This window comes from Hyla sarda, chromosome 1 (genome assembly GCF_029499605.1).
Source record: "Hyla sarda isolate aHylSar1 chromosome 1, aHylSar1.hap1, whole genome shotgun sequence".
In the NCBI taxonomy this organism is placed as follows: Eukaryota; Metazoa; Chordata; class Amphibia; order Anura; family Hylidae; genus Hyla; species Hyla sarda.
Genome location: NC_079189.1, coordinates 318372354 through 318389965, shown reverse-complemented (window position 1 = coordinate 318389965; position 17612 = coordinate 318372354). Strand labels below are relative to the sequence as shown.

Genomic DNA, 17612 nt, shown 5'->3' with positions numbered 1-17612 from the left:
CAGCCTAGGAGGTGGAGCGGCGCATAAGGACACAGAAGTGGCCCCATTGTGCACCCGCTACCCTCCTTCCCCCTGTCAACACAATGCGCCTATTCTCTACAACCAGCCTTTCCTGTAGAGCGACTGCACCGAGACCGCTCAGCTCCGCAACTGGCCCCAGTAAGGTGACGACACCGTCTCCACACACGTTCCACACACACTTTCCGGCCACACCCCCTCTCATGACGTCACCGCGCCCGGGTGACAGTTTCACAAAAGGTTTGTAGTTCCACCGAGAGGAACCCCGCCCACCTGCTTAATGTACAACGCGACTGGAGGGGGAGGTGACGGGGTGTGTCAGCGGGGAGCAGGACACCAGGGAGTGTTTAGCACGACGGTGGCGCTGAGAGAGCGAGCCGGACATGGGGCGGGCGTGGCGACAGAGGGGGCGTGGCTACGTGTTTGGCTGAGAAGGGTGGTAGAGCTGGAGTGCTGCTCTGGCGCCGGTGTCAGTTATCTCAGTGGGTCGTCACACGGAGCAGTCGAGCGGCGGGAGCCCCAGTACGAGTCGCCCTTGTAGAGCTTGAGGGCCACCACATGTACTGAAGCCCCTCGTCTGCACACCGTGTCTCCCCTCCAGTCTCCATCTCTGCCGCGTCCATGTCGTGTGGGGTGACACATTACTGACACTCGCCGCTGACCACCCTGCCCTCGCCGCCCCTCACCCGCTCTACACAGGGACATCTATTCGGTGTGCTCGCCCTGGTTATGGCCGTCCTGGATCTGGCCCTACAAGGTCTCGCCATCTTCGGCGTCATCCTTTTCTTCGTGCTCTGGTTCATGCATTTCTTATCCATCATCTACACGTAAGTAACCTGTTCTATATAGCTGGGTGTGTGTGCTATGTATATATATGTGCGCTATGTTTATGTATGCATATATGTGTGTGCTATATATATGTGGTATGTATATGGTTATGTATGCATATATATGTGTGTGCTATGCATATGTTTGTATGCATATATATATATATATATGTGTGTGTGTGCTATGTATATGTTTATATATATATATATATATATATATATATATAATGTGTATGTGTGTTTGCTATGTATGTGTAGATATAAATTGTACACACATAATTTATTTATACACATGCATAGCACACTGCTATATATATAATATATGTGTGTGCTATGCATGTATATAAATAATCTGTATATGTGTACAATTTATATCTACACATGTGTATGTGTATATATATATATATATATATATATATATATATATAGCAAACACACATACAGAACACACACACTCGTGTATGATCACCTCCTATTCCTTCTATACACAGTGCACACACCTACATGTATGCCCACAGGTAGCCCCGATCACATGCCCACCCTGATCTCCTATACATGGCCTGTGTGTGAACATAGATGCTATGTGGCCTCCTCTGTAATAGATAGCCCCCCCATTCTTTATAGACACATGACAGCTCCATAGAGGTTACTCATCGTGTGTCCATCAGGATGGCATGTGTGTGGGCACTGGTGCCTGGCATCCCTGTCTGCAGGGTTACAGGAAATGAGGGCTTGGCTTGCGTGCCCTGGGAAGGTGAGCTCCTCTGTATGGTATGGATTTTTTTTAGTATGGCAGGAGGAAGAAGCAGCTTCCAGGAAGGGGGAGGGAGCGCTTTCTTGCTGTCATACTACCGCTATTGACATTTCAAGTGTCTGCTCAAGCACTTTACAAGCAGGAACATCCAGGCCTTTTTATATTTTCACCCAGCTTTTGTATTTCCATTTATAGCTCTCTATGCATTGTGTTCTATTTAAAGCCGTGGTCTCCAAACTGTGGCCCTCCAGATGTTTCAAAACTACGACTCCCAGCATGCCCGGACAGCCAACGGCTGTCCGGGCATGCTGGGAGTTGTAGTTTTGCAACATCTGGAGGGCCACAGATTGGAAGCCACTCATTTAAAGGGACTGTTCTTTGATGACAAATCATATTAAAGGCCCCCCTCTTTTTATATTATCTGATGGGTGTATAAAGGGGTCATCCCATCCTACATCCTAGTCTCCTGTCATCTGCAGATACCAACTTGATGTCCTGCAGTGACTATAATCTCTATGACACATCTGTAATAGAAACCATCCAGCTGTGATCTGTCGTCATCTCCATACACTTCCTTGTATATTTGGTGCAGTGTATACTGGTGAAGCCTTGATGTAATGCCTAGTAAACTGCTGACTGCCCTGGATTGTTCTTTATCGTCTCCCCTGAGATAACGTACCATTAACTTGTAGCCTTTGTACACTGAACCTGCCATTGTAGCTTCAATAAGATCATTAAACTTTGTGCTGCATCAACAGATCATGTGATGAGGCTTGGCAGAGGCTGGCATTGGCATGGTACATGGCCAGTGTATGACCCAGGTGTGCTTCCTGTTTTGGAAGGACAGTGCAGAGGCGTTCTGCTTAGCTCTCCCCTTGCTGTCAGCGTCTCATAGTTTCTCCCCGTTTTGCCAACATTTGCACCCCTATTGTTCGCGTTTGCTGTTGGTTCACGGTTCCCCCCCCCCCACACTTTCCCCTCGCCATGACCTTGTCAAACTTGTCCCAGTTATTTCCTGGATGACGGCCATTCATTCGAAACAACGAAATAATGAAGTTTGCACAAAACTGGAACTTGCAGCAAAACAGAACCAAACCAGAACCATAACAGAACCACTCATGCCCTGTGACATGCAACGTGCCGGGGCATACTGCCATGGTCTTGCCATTCAGTTGGAGCTTACGTGCATTTTGGAAAGCTGGATAGTTGCTGATAAGGCTTCCAGCTATTGCATGGGTCATGATTCAGCCGAAGAATTGGAGAGGAATCCTTGTGTAAAAATTCAGCCGCAGAATTTATGTTTATCGGGCAAAAATCGTGCAAAATTAACACCGAATTCCGTTGCAGATTTTCTTCATGGAATATAGGAGGAAAATGTTTTATTTTTTTGTTTGTTTGCTGGACTACAACCACCAATTAGAATTTCCCTTTTTATAAAAAAAAAAACATTTGTGTGGAATTTCCAAATTACTCAAGTAAATTCCTCTTTAGTAACTCAGTGTGAACGCACCCTTACCAAGCCTCCTGAACGGCAGATGACGTGCAACAGTGTGAGGACATTGAATGAATTGCTGGGTTACTGGGCAGATTTGGCATTCAGGAGCATAGGAAACTTGGTTGTGAACCCTTTTGTCACGCAATGTTTTTCAAACTGTCCATCATTATTCCATCATTATTCCCCAACTTGTGTCACCATTAGAACTCCCATCATGCATTGATAGCTGAAGGCTGTTATGGCAGGATGGGAGTTGTAGTTTTGACACAGGTGGGAAACCAATGGTTAAATAGCAGTGGTGTAGATGGATCTTTTTTACAACCTGATAAAAAAAGCAACAGAAGACAGAAAAACGTTCTTTAGGGCCGTTCACATCGCCTTCGGGAGATTCATTCCTATACATCTCTGGCCAAGGAGGATCAGACCTCTACAAACTGGGAGAGAAAATATTCCCCTATATTGCCTTAGGGGATGTGAACCTTTACTTTGTGTTGTCATATGATCCTCCTTGTGATAAAAAAAAACAGTGGATTGTATAGTGAAAGTGGCCCTGTGAAGACGTCATACTCCGTTGCTATGTTTGGCCCTGTGGCCATAGTATAGGGCTCAGGTGTACTGTCATGGTATATAATTGGGGCAGGGCCTGGTTACCAAGGTGCCATCCCCTTCATGTGATCACACTGGGCGGCTCTAGTGCCAATGTATCCAAGGACAGCTGTGATGGAAAGGCTTCCACCTGTACGGGGAGGGCAGGAGCCACATCTGTGCGGGTCAGCCGGGACTTGTCACTCTCTCAGGGGATCAGCCGCACAGTTAATGGGATTATCCATGTCACTTTGCTATTCTGGCTGACAGTCACTGAGACTGGTTTCCACAATAATGTTATAAAAGCTGTTGCTTGGTTCCTCCTCACATGGGATCACTTCCTCGAAATGCTTTTCCGTTAACCCAGAGTCTGTTAGATCGATATCTTGTGTCTGTCTGCAGTGGGTGTGGGAGAAGGGTAGTTGCACATGCGGTACATTTTTTGCAGAAGTGTCCAGTTAATCTCAATGGGGCTTGCAGTAATGTGCGTGCATGCTGCAGAAGCAACACTACAGTATATTCAGACATACGGAATGGGTTTTTCCGTCACGGAATTTTCTCCAATGAAATGTGAGCTTTGAGATGCAAGGCAGTGTGGTTCCCCTATTTTCTCCCCTCGGTGATCCAGCTCATTGCTCAGTCATAGAACAGAGTGGATGTAAAGATACAGCTGTACAGTCCTTTCTATTATCTCCATGCACACTATCTATGGTCAGCATGCTGTATACAGTCAGCACAATGCTAAAATGGTGAATAACCTTCTCTACTGTAGACCACCAGGTATACTTGCATTGACCCCCTCTCTGCCTTTAGCCACCAGGGATACCTGTGTGAACTTCACTGCACTAGAGCACCAGGGATTTTAACATGAACTCATTCTCTGTGCTAGACCACCAAGGGTACTGCCATTAACCCTTTGTATGCTCCAGAATCACCCAAGAGACTGACATTCTTGACACTCTGTCCTTGACAACCAGGGATTCAGACATTGGCCCTGACTTTATTAAGAGTGTTGGGTTTTTATAAGTGGGGAATGTTGTTTCAGACTTGCAGGATTCCACTCTGTTTACTATGGGGATTTACAGATTGGGAAAGTTCAGGCCAGCTTTTTCTTGGTGAGAATTTCCAGCCATTTATTCACAGGATTTTGTTTGAATTAAGTAATAAATAGGTCAGTTTGTGACAACACGCCCTTTTTCCTGATCACCCACACCCCTTTTAAGACCCTTATTTCTGGGGTTTGTAGGGTTATATTGATTAGCACTTTCCTTTTCAGGTGAGTCAGTTTTCCTTTTAAAGGGGTACTTCGCCACTAGACCTCTTATCCCCTATCCAAAGGATAGGGGATATAATGTCTGATCACGGTGATCCTGCTGCTGGGAAACCCCGCAATCTCTCCCTGCACCAGATGACAGGGGGTGCTGCAGGAGAGATTGCGGCGGTTCCCAGCAGGAGGACCCCCGCAATCAGACATCTTATCCCCTATCCTTTGGATAGGGGATAAGATGTCTAGGGGCGAAGTACCCCTTTAAGTTATATCAAAGGATTGCTAGTTTTGCAGGGAGCTGTGCCCATGACCCTATCTCCCCTACTAGTCTAAAAGCTTAGAAGGTATGACGAATGACCCAAGAGATCTCATTAGGCATTGGCTGTTTGCAGTTTTCCAAGATTCTGAGCTATAGAGATTTCAGGTATAGTCCAGACAAAGTGTGGGCTGACTGCTGTACCCTTAAGAAGTGCTTTGTTGCGGCTGGTTGGTTTTCCCTTGGTATCAGTTGTCTGATTAATCAGCATCTTGCATGCACCAGCACACATGAGTTTTGTAGAGTACAGATTGCTGTGCCCGCTGTGGATAAAAGCTGCCATGTAAGCATGGGAATGTTTTTGCCAAGTTGTAATTCTCAGTCATGCAATTGAGCTCCGCATCCTACTTTAGAATCTTGGCTAAAATGTTCTTGGTGATATGTTACACAACAACATCTGGACCCTGTGGGCCTCATTTATCCAGCCCGTCTTTGTTGCCTATAGCAAAAAAATACAGCAGCACTCTTCAAACACTAAGACGTATGTGAAGGTATTATTATTATTTTACCAAAACAGTTTACGGAGGCAAGGCAGGTTTTCCCCCTGAAAATACTCACATAGATATAACACCTAAAAGCTGTACTAAAAAACAGAATTTTTCTTAAAGGGGTACTTGGGCATCTGTTTATCCCCTATTCACATGACAGAGGATACAAGTCTGTTCACAGAGGGTTCTCACCCCTGCGGCCCCCACAATCTCTGCAATGGGCCCTGGCTACTCGCCCATCGTCAGAGCAGAGCTGCCCCCACCTTTGAAGATGTGCAGGAGTGACGGTCTGCAGCCAACTACCTGCTGCGACTGGCCCCCAGAGTAGCCCTTTTAGGTCTTATTCACACAGGGAGGGTTTTGTTTTCTTACTTCTCTCTTTCCACAGAAATAAACATGGCAATAGATGGAATGGATTAATCCAGTTTTGTGGGTTCTGATAGTAGGTAGGTCTTGTTACCTGTTGGACCCCTTTAGTGCATACGTTCGGAGCCTCCCTGGTGTACATGCTAAATGTATGGGAAGCATGAGATACAGCGCATATCCTACTATGACTTTCTGCAGGTTATTAAAGCATTTATATGGAGCTTTATCCCTTTAATAATGCATGGGCATTTTCTAACATACAGTGCACTTTCTATAAAAGCACTTGTAAGGAAATTCTATTAGAGCTGTTTCTCAAAGGCCTTTCATACAATACTCTGGGAGCTCACATGCTAGAGATTTGTTACAGATTCTTAAGTATATAAAAAGTTGTTTTACTTCCCTAGTCCTCGTGACTTATTATCTGTGGAGGTTTTGTGTAACAAATTGGATGTGCTATGAAAAGCTCCTTACGGAGATTCCAAGCATAATTGTGACAAACTGGAAGATCTCTTTGAAGGAATGTAGAATCTTGGCATGAAGGAACCCAGGACTCCTGATTTATCATAGAGCGTCCCTGTTTCTTATGGCATTCTTGTAGTATCCAGTAAAGTCTGGGTAATCCAAATGAAAGATTTACCTTTACACAAACCTTATACTTTTACGTCTGGATAACGTCCGCAGCAAGACCAGGCCCAATGGCGGATCTGATGACCTGCACTGACAGTATTATAGATCATTTGATGATTTTAGGTCTGTAGAACGGGACGTGTGGTTGTATTATGCTTGTGTTATACCAGTATAGGTTGCCTTTATATGCAGTAGAGAACAGTATGTATTCACTGCAGATTTAACCCCTTTTTTTTGAAGCTTCATTCACTTGCATCAGGCTGTACTGTTGTGGATATTCAGTACAGAACCTGTACCGAAAAACTGCTTTCACTTTTGAACAAGGAATTTTTATGCACAGATCTGCCCCAGAACATTTAGATCTGCCATTGACATCTGTTAAAGGGGTACTCCACTGGAAAACTTTTTATTTTATTGAATTTTTTTTAAATCAACTGGTGCCAGAAAGATAAGTAGATTTGTAACTTACTTCTATTAAAAAATCTTAATCAGTCCAGTACTTATTAGCTGCTGTATGATCCACAGGAAGTTATTTTCTTTTTTGAATTTCCTTTCTGTCGGACCATAGTGCTCTCTACTGACACCTTTGTCCATTTTAGGAACTGTCCAGACCAGGATAGGTTTGCTATGGGGATTTGCTCCTACTCTGGACAGTTCCTAAAATGGACAGAGGTGTCAGCAGAGAGCACTGTGGTCAGGCAGAAAGGAAATAATAAAAAATAAATAAATAAATAACTTCCTGTGGATCATACAGCAGCTAATAAGTACCGGAAGGATTAAGATTTTTAAATAGAAGTAATTTACAAATCTGTTTAACTTCTGGCACCAGTTGATTAAAAAAAATATGTTTTCCAGTGAAGTACCCCTTTAACTGTGCTTTCTGTTGCTTTTCACTTCTGGTCCAGTGCGCAGGTAAATATTTGTGCACTATTTCAGGCATTTCTTACATGTGATTCATAGCGCATCCATTGCTTCTGTTTTCATGCTTGAATGTTCCTAGGATTCCTGGTAGCAGATCAGAGCAGATGACATGTTTTAGAAGGTGATAAAGAAACGCCCAAGTGAGCAGTCCACTTTATTGTTTAGATCAGTGTTTCCCAACCAGGGTGCCTACTGCTGTTGCAAAACTACAACTCCCAGCATGCTCGGACAGCCTTTGGCTGTCCGGGCATGCTAGGTGTTGTAGTTTTGCAACAGCTGGAGGCACTCTGGTTGAGAAACACTGTCCCAGATGTGGCTTACAGGCTGTTCTCTGTATGACTGTGATGGTTCATCCCCTCGTATGTAATGTGTGATTATGTGGCACATAGTTACAAATCCCCTAAAATTGCCTGCATCCTGTTGACTTCCTGCTAAGTAAACGTTATACTTGCACAGCATCACGCTCTCATGTACAATGATGCAATTCAGGTACCAAGTGATGATGCACACAGTCAGTTGACCATAGGAAGTAACCAGTCCTCTCATCCTCTTTACCAGTCACTCATAAAAAAAACATGCCATTTTTTCTTTTGAGCATGTTCACACAAGGAGGACATTCCCCAGATTTTTATTTACTAGCCAACTGAATAGCATTTAACAAATGACCTAGAAGTAAAGATTGCTATGGAATCCACGTGGTAATTGACCTACGGACATTGCAGGCAAACTAATTTATTCAATAAGGACTTCGAAATCCACAGTGAAAATATATTTTTGAGTATAACCTCTAACGAAATCCACAAAAACTCCCACTTTATTTCTTCATTTAGGGTAGGGGCACACGTGCCGTATTTTGCTGCTGCATATTTTCCTACCCACTGAAGTCAATGGGTAGCAAAATTGCTACCTATTGAATATAGTGGGTAGGAACGTATGCTGCAAAATACAGCAAGTGTGACCTTACTTTCAGGGTCTATTCACACGTATAGTATTATGCGCATATTTGATGCACAGGATTTAAAACTGCGTTAAAGCATTTAGGTTACATTACAAACCTCCAGCATCGAATATGCACAAGATCTTGTATGTGTAAATAGACCCTTAGAGGGGTATTCCGCTGGAAAACATCTTATCCCCTATCCAAAGGATAGGGGATAAGAGGTCTGATCATGGGGACCTGACGCTGGAAACCCCCCTTATCTCTGGTTCGGCATCGGCGGCATCTGGAACAAGGAAGCTTGGAGCTTCTGTGTTTGTGACGTCATGCCACGCTTCCTCCATTCGGGTCTATGGGAGGGGGTGTGACGGCTAGTACCTAGCCATTACGCCTCCTCCAATAGACATGAATGGAGGGGGCGTGGCGGCTGTGGTCGCCAGTCATCCGACACGGAACAGAGTTCGCTCCCTGCACCGGATGACTGGGGTGTCGCAGTGGAGATCGCGGGGGTGTCCCTTGGAGAGGAGATTAGGTGTTTTCAGGCGGAATACCACTTTAAAAGGCAAATGGATAAAGTGCAGACATAGATACAAGACCACTTCCCTCTAACTACTTTCTGCCCTACATTTGCTCATTGATCTCTGACTCTGAATTTTATAAGGCTCCATTCACACAGCGGAATTTCAGTGGGGTTCTACTGCACCGTATTCCTTCAGTGGTATCATACATGCATTGCTGGCTACAGAAATGGCACATTTTCAGGTGTTTCCAGGGCCACACACAGAATGCCCCAAGCGCACGTTCATCTCAAGCACACTTTGTCCTATGTCGCTCCCACCTTAGGCATATTCATAGCCCTCCTGCTTTCGCTATGCCTAGAAGTGGTGCATGCACATTCATAGCTGAAAGCGGTCTGCATGTCAGATCCTCGCACTCATTCTGGTACAGTGTGTCAGTGGATCAATAAGACAAATGTTTGATAATATACTTTGGGTGGCAGTGGGCTTTCTGTATGTGGGTGACATTATCTTTCCATCTGTCATCTGACCTTTAAATAAGTCATTTCTTTAGAATGTCGTGTTTTGAAATCTGTTTCTAAAGAAATTACTTAAATTCCAAAGACTATCACCTATGACTATGGTGCTATTACCTTGCACTTTTAAAATATAGAATACTTTCTTATCTTGGCATTTTTCCTCTGCAACTAAAGCTATTGCAGAACTACAATTCCCAGTATGCCTTCACAGCCAAAGGCTGTCTGGGTATGCTGGGAGTTGTAGTTTTGCTACAGCAGGAGGCACCCTGGTTGGGAAACACTAATGTATCTAGAGGTCCGGTATCATTTGTTGTACATATCTATTCCATCATAATAATACCATTGATCAGGTTTAGACTTTTTATTTATTTATTTATTTATTTTTTCCATATGAGAAAAGTTGCAGCATCTTTTCCCTGGAGAGATGCACCAGCAATTGAACCAGAATTCTTGCCCAAATTGTACCGAAAGCTTGGCATGGACGCTGTGCTACAAACATGTTTTCTGCACTTTTTACACCTCTCTAGACAAGTGTTTCCCAACCAGGGTGCCTCCAGGATTTGCAAAACTACAACTCCCAGAATGATTGGACAGCCAAATGCTGTCCGGGCATGCTGGTAGTTGTAGTTTTGTAACATCTGTAGGCACCCTTGTTGGGAAACGCTGTTTAGACAGTTTTGGAAAAGGAGCTTGACCGAGTTAAATGTGCCAGATATATTAATATTGTGCATCATTATTTTGGTACACAACATGGGACACATTGGCCCTCATTTACTTAGAAAATCGGGTTGTAAGTCTGTTGCTTTCTTACCCGACTGCTTTTTTCCCCTGGTATTTATTATTATGTCGCATCCTGTTTGTCGCACATGGGGTTTTGTAGGTTTTGGTTTCCAACTCCTCTGAGTTGTCGGGAAAAAATCCACAACAATTCAACAAATTCGGGTTGGAAACCTTTATAAATACGTGGGAAAGCTCAGAAATGTCGGGTTACGCCCCTTTTTCGGGTTTGGGAGAATCCACATCGGGTCCGTCGGGAAAAAATGTCGCATCGTGTCGCAGACTGGCGCACTATGTCTGCGACATGTCGCAGACAAAGATGCGCCAAAAAAACCCGACAAAACAAGTCTGGTTTAGAATAGTAAATGAGGGCCAGTGTGCGCCGCTCCTAAATGTGTACTTTCTTCCTGTCTCGCCCAGATTTAGCCTGTTTAACTTTAGGACAGTATTAATAAATCTGACTCCCAGTGTCTTGTAGGGTCCCATGTGCAGCTGATCACTCTGTACTCTATACCTAGAATAATGCAGATTTTCGATTTTTCCTACCTGGCGGGTATTAAGATTGTGTCAATAAATAACGCATATCATTTTTATTGCAGACGGCTACACCTCAACAAAAAAGCATCCGACAAGCAGCCTTACAGCAAACTTCCTGGTGTTTCCCTTCTTAAACCACTAAAGGGTGTTGACCCTAATCTTATCAACAACTTAGAAACTTTCTTTGAATTGGACTATCCAAAGGTATGTACGCTTTAATTTCCTGATAGAAAGTACTTATGCAACATGGTTTTGCCATTCTATGTGTAGTTTTTATGATTCCCATTTTAGCTGCATACCTCCAGCTCTGGACATCTAGACTTTGTTTCCTCCCCCACTTACTATTAGGAGTCTTGTAGTACGTTCTGGAGAATATTGATCTTGTGCTTTAATATGTCTAATAAAGTTAGCCTGCCTGGTTTTTAGCTATCAAGCAGGTAAATATTGTAGCCACACCTTAGGCTAACAATACTGCTGCTGTCCCAAGAACCCAATATATTGGATAGCGTTATCTGTGCTACCAATATTGGTGTAGTTGACCATCTAGTAGACTATAAAAGTTGTTTGCCGTAGTTAATGTCATTGAGCAGATTGAAGAAGCAGAACATAACAGGTGTCAGTTTGTGGCACAAAGCAGTAGGGAAGTTAAAGAAAAACTGTCACCAAGTTCACCCACACTAAACCCAATACACTGGGTTATAGTGTGGGTGATCAGGAGTCCATACATGTGTCACTTACTTTTTTAGGTTTTCATACTGCCGAGTTGTCGTCCGCTAAAGTTTTCACCTGCTGGCAGCCTTGCTTTGGGTCCTGGAGGAAGGCGCCCCCCCCCCCCCCCCCCCCCCCCTGCCGTTCGCATATTCACTTGCTCCCTGTGCGCAGCGCTCTGTCTGCAGAGCGCATGAGCGGAATTTTTTACCCAGCTCCCATGTCCTGATGATGGGAGAGCGCTCTGCGTACTGTAACTACGCATGCGCCGGTCCCTCACTACACCTGGAAGTACCTCTTTCTGAAGTCTCACTACTTCTGGGTTTAGCGAGGGACCGGTGCATGCGCAGTAAAACTGCACAGGGCACTCTCCCGACGCACAGCTCTCACGTCATCAGGACGTGGGAGCTGGGTAAAAAAATCAATGCATACACTCTGCAGACAGAGCGCTGCGCTCGGGGAGAATGAATATGCGAACAAGGGGACCTGGCTAAGGCCCCTTCCTCCGGAACCCAAAGCAAGGCTGCCTGCAGCTTCAGAGTGCAAATGAAGGTCAAAATTACGAAACTTTAGCGGCAAGAAAACCTAAAAAACTGACCTGTGGATAGACTCCTGTTCACCCACACTATAACCCAGTGTATTGAGTTTAGTGTGGGTGAACTTGGTGACAGTTTTCCTTAAAATAGGCACTGTCATATTGAAAATACAGTTCAGTCTGCAGGCATCATGTTACAGAGCAGGAGCTGAGCAGATTGATACATACTTGCCATTCATTCATGTACATCTCTAATCATTTTGGCATATCTAGTCGTGTGCACGGTCCCATTCACTTTTCTACATGGAGTAGGACCATATCACTACTTAGCCCAGAATAAGCATAGACTTCCATGAATAAGTGAAAAGTTATCCAGAATCTGCTCTACTACTCCTGTCCTATAACATGCTGCCTGCAGATAGGACTTCATTTTCAATGTGTCAGCTTCCCTTTAAAAGGATTTTTTTTTTTTTTTTAGCAAAGTGATGGGACCAAAAATGTTACAGACGTACACTTGAAACCAAGATAGCTCTTCCAACAACTGTCAGGATCAATCAGGTGCTGAGACCAAGGTAAGATGAGGGAATTTTATTACCCACAATGCAGCACGTTTCGTGGAGAATCGACTTCCTCAGGCATGCCTGAGGAAGCGGATTCTCTGCGAAGCGCGTTGCGTTGTGGGTAATAAAATTCCTCTATCTTACCCTGGTCTCAGTGCCTGATTGATCTCGACATTTGTTGGAGGAGCTATCTTGGTGTAATGCTGAATGTTGTCATGGAGCGGCTGCAGAGACCTACTATCATATATACCCTACCCCATTGTTGTACTTGGTCAGAGTACAACTTGCCTTGGTAAGCACCGTTCACATTCAGCGTTTCCATTTATCCCAAGGTATCACACTACGGAGTGCATCCTGTTTTTTGTGTCTATACACCAGTTTGAACACAGTTGTAACGTGGTCTGTGGTGTAATGCAACAGGGCTTAAATAATGTTAATTCTCACCCGTAGGCACCAAGCCAGTAGACCTTTTGATAGCTGTGGCCCATTATTGCATTTTACATATCACAGGATGCAGTAGCAGACATATGGGAGCATTATGTATAGAAAGTAATGGAGCACCTGCCCATAGAACCAATTCCGATTGTAGCTTTAATTTCTCCATTGCACATCAGAATATTAGAAGAGAGCTCAGATTTGTTGTTACGACAGATGTCTGCTGGAAGTTTCTTTTTATATAGATATAGATAGAGATATATATATATATATATATATATATATATATATATATATACAGTATTCTATATTGGGTTATGGTAATGCTTAAGCTAAAACCCCTCTTAGACTCATAGATGCGTGTCATATTTATTATTAGTGAAACTAGGAATGTCTGCGCAGGAAATGCTATGGTTAGTTGAAACCTCTATACAGGAAACCTTTTGTGCACAGATGTAGAACTATAGTGAAGTAACTTTTATTACACAGCACAATTGTATTTTTATCTTTGTCTGTGCTGTTCTTTTGTCATTTGCATCTTCCTGTCACTATTTGCTCTGCGGTCATAGCAGCTCTTTCTGCTACCCAGGTGCTCTTGGACTGCTAAATCCGCTAAATGCGGAGTGAAACGTTCGGTCTGGACGGCTCATTTTTGCCCCTTATGCGCTTTTTCACTGCACCTAAAACCGTGGTCAACCACGGTTTTAGGTCCGGTTGTAAAAGCGCATACGGGGCAAAAATGAGCTGACCGAACGTTTCACTCCGGCCGGCTCATTGAAATGAATTACATACGGGAGCGCATAGAAAGGCATACAGGAGCGCGAGGTTTTAGCTCTCCCCTGCCGTATGCGCTCCCGTATGGGGGAAAACGTAATGGGAACCCAGCCTAAGAAGTATTGCCTTGCTGAGGTGGCATGTCTGATGAATAATGAAAGTAAAAGATGCCTACCATACAATCCAGGCATACTTGTACATGATATAGGCTAGCAGAACTAGGAACTGTCAGATGGAAAAGGAAAAAAAAAAACTTCAGCACCAGCGGGACTTGTGCACCCTGCAGAGAAGGTTACATTAAGTAGATAAAGAAAACCGAAATCCCAGCATGTGCCGTCTGAAATAGTGCGCTAAACAATTTATGAGTGCATAGCTTTGGGCTGTGTTTCCTTTAGGAAGCAGATTTTATTCCAGAAGAAACAAATAGTTTGGAAGAAGACCTTTATTGTCCCTGCTGATACCACATAAAGATGGATCTAAGACTGCAGACTAACAGCAACCGCTCATCTGTCATTACGAACATGTCAAAATTACCTTCTTAGGGTACATTCTCATGTACAATATTCTGCGCAGATTTGATGCGCAGGATTTTCTGCTGCAGAATTCAATGTAAACTGAATAACTGAGCGCAGCTTCTAATCTGCAGTTACAAATCCTGCGCATCAAATCTGTGCAGGATCCTGTATGTGTGAATAGACCCTTAATGTCCCAGAATGAGACACTTGCATGGTTGACCAGGCCGAACGTGCATGTAATCATACATTAGATGCATATTTGGTGCCCACAAAATCTGCAAGTTTGACTGACTTTTAACTATTGTGCATGGCCACCTTACCTGTCTGCATCTTAAGGTACCACCAGCACCGTCTTTGTTTTTATGTGACAGTAGTGAGCTTTTACTTGTTTGTTTTTATGAGAGCTAAAACATGGGAGTTTATTGTAGGTTTTTGTTTGAGACCTTAGATTTCAGTTAGGCTATTTTCACTTCCGCTATGCTCCATCCCGTTAAAGGGATACTCCACTGCCCAGCGTTTGGAACAAACTGTTCCAAATGCTGGAGCTGGCGCTGGGAGCTCGTGATGTCATAGCTCCCCCCCCTCATGACATCACACCCCGCCCCCACAATGCAAGTCTATGGGAGGGGGCGTGACGCCCCCTCCCATAGCCTTGCATTGAGGGGCGGGGCTATGATGTTCCAAATGCTGAGCAGCGGAGTACCCCTTTTTAAGCTCTTTTCCCTAAACAGGCTGGAGCACAACAATCACTGCCGGGTCCCGACCGATCCCATTGACTTTGCATGGGGTCCATCTGGTGTCCATTATTTTATAGGAGTTGGGCTGAGCAAAATACCGGACATGCAGTAATTTTTTTCACCACTCAACTCCCGTCATTTTGTAACAAAGCTCCCTTAAGTGGAGCTCAGCGGCAGTGTGAAAGGGGCTGTATTCAGTTATTCCAATCTTAAAGGGTTTATATCATTTATAGATTAGATGATGTTCTGACTTCACACCTCCTGGCTGGCATTGCTGCTTGTTGCCATGCTCTGCTGCTAAGCAGCTAATAGTCTGTTGCCAACCCATAATCACTTCCAAAGGACATAAAGCTTGAGATGTCCAGAGCGATAGTGAACACCAGCAGTAGACTGGTATAAAAAGTAATCCTTACATTCACAACCGTTTTCAATTTCCGATAGCGTTTACTCCACATCTCAGCTTACAATTTTATTTTATTGTATCTGTCAGTTTTTTTTACATTGATGTATATTCAGTATTGTATAAAAATAACCTGATAGTACAAGTTAGGGTGCATTCACACCACGTTCTGTACATACGGGTGCCGGATCCGGCGGAGGGAGGGGCAAATCGGGCACTCCCGTACCCCGGCCGGATCAGCCCTTGACTCCATTTACATTAATGATCCGAACGGAGTCAAACGGTGACTCCGGTCGGCTCAGTTTTGACCAGTATGCGGTTTTGGATCGGACCTAAAATCGCAGTATACTACGGTTTTAGGTCCGGTCAGTAAACCGCATACGGGTCAAAACTGAGCTGACCGGAGTCACCGTGTGACTCCGTTCGGATCATTAATGTAAATTAAGTCACAGGCTGATTTGGCTGGGGTACAGGAGTGCCCGGTTTGCCCCTCCACCCCCCCGGCCACCCCCGTACGTCCCCCCCCCGCCGGATCCGGCACCCGTATGTACAAAATGTGGTGTGAATGCAGCCTTAGATGGTGCTTCATCTGTCAAAAAAAAGTCTCCTAGGTCTGATAACCATGGAGACAATGACCATTAATACTACTAGCATGGAGAAATGTTGCCGTGCGATAAGTGTTACATATACATTGATCTTTGTAGAGCTAACTGGTTCTACCAGAGCTTAAGTACGGGTTAAGAAGATTGTTACTAATACGGCCACACTGTGTGTAATGAAAATAAGGGTGAGCTCACCAGCTTTCAGGTTAGTGCCGAGGTAGTGACTTACCCTGACATCACCTGTAATTTTCACACATCATTCTTATATGGAGTATTTATAGACTGCAGCAGGAAGGGAGGATAACAAGGAGATTACATGCTAGCACTTTGTATACGCTCCTATATTAATCTTCTGTAGTTGCATATAGAACATTGGGTATTGCCTGCTTCCCAATTGTGTGTGAAGCTCTTGTTTGTCATTTCGTAAGAACATATAAATAGGCACTTTTAGTATAGTAAAATACCTGACACCCAGGATCTGGTGTTTTGGTTTACAGTTCACTATATAAAACTACACAATGCACCCTAGATCAGTTAGAGATGCAGCAGTAATATAGCAAAGTCTCCCAAATTGGGACCCTTCTCTAACAACCATAGACATTGTAATGGCAATGGGTGACTGAACCCAGGAGCAGGACTCTCACTTTGAGCTTTTGGAAGTTTTAAAGGGGTATTCCAGGAATCTTCTTTCAAAGACCTCTTGCTGTTTGTCTCCAGGTTGGGTGTGGTTCTGCAGCTCGGTTCTGTTGAAGTGAATGGAGCCAGGTTGCAATACAACACCCAAAGTGGAGACAAGGAGGGCGCTGTCTTTGAAAGAAACAATGCCTGTTTTTTTTTTTTATTCCTGGAATACCCCTTTAAGTGGACAAGCCCTTTTAAAGGGGCTCTTGACGTACAAGGTATTTAAGGTTCTGTTCACTTTAAATTGTTAATTCCATTATTATAGGAGCAGAAAATGAAAAATGGACTTTGCATGGGGTCCATCTGGTGTCCATTATTTTATAGGAGTTGGGCTGAGCAAAATACCGGACATGCAGTAATTTTTTTCACCACTCAACTCCCGTCATTTTGTAACAAAGCTCCCTTAAGTGGAGCTCAGCGGCAGTGTGAAAGGGGCTGTATTCAGTTATTCCAATCTTAAAGGGTTTATATCATTTATAGATTAGATGATGTTCTGACTTCACACCTCCTGGCTGGCATTGCTGCTTGTTGCCATGCTCTGCTGCTAAGCAGCTAATAGTCTGTTGCCAACCCATAATCACTTCCAAAGGACATAAAGCTTGAGATGTCCAGAGCGATAGTGAACACCAGCAGTAGACTGGTATAAAAAGTAATCCTTACATTCACAATTGTTTTCAATTTCTGATAGCGTTTACTCCACATCTCAGCTTACAA

General features: G+C 44.0%; 1 protein-coding gene across 1 annotated transcript in view; it reads left to right on the top strand.

Moving 5' to 3' along the window:
* The first annotated feature begins 257 nt into the window (after positions 1-257).
* The window catches only part of UGCG (UDP-glucose ceramide glucosyltransferase), a 39696-nt gene continuing 22341 nt past the window's right edge, over positions 258-17612 (top strand). Inside the window, exons 1-2 of the mRNA XM_056518631.1 lie at positions 258-845; positions 11014-11155. Of these exons, the coding sequence (XP_056374606.1) occupies positions 748-845; positions 11014-11155 (240 nt within the window). The 5' untranslated portion in view covers positions 258-747. The remainder of the gene's footprint in view (positions 846-11013; positions 11156-17612) is intronic.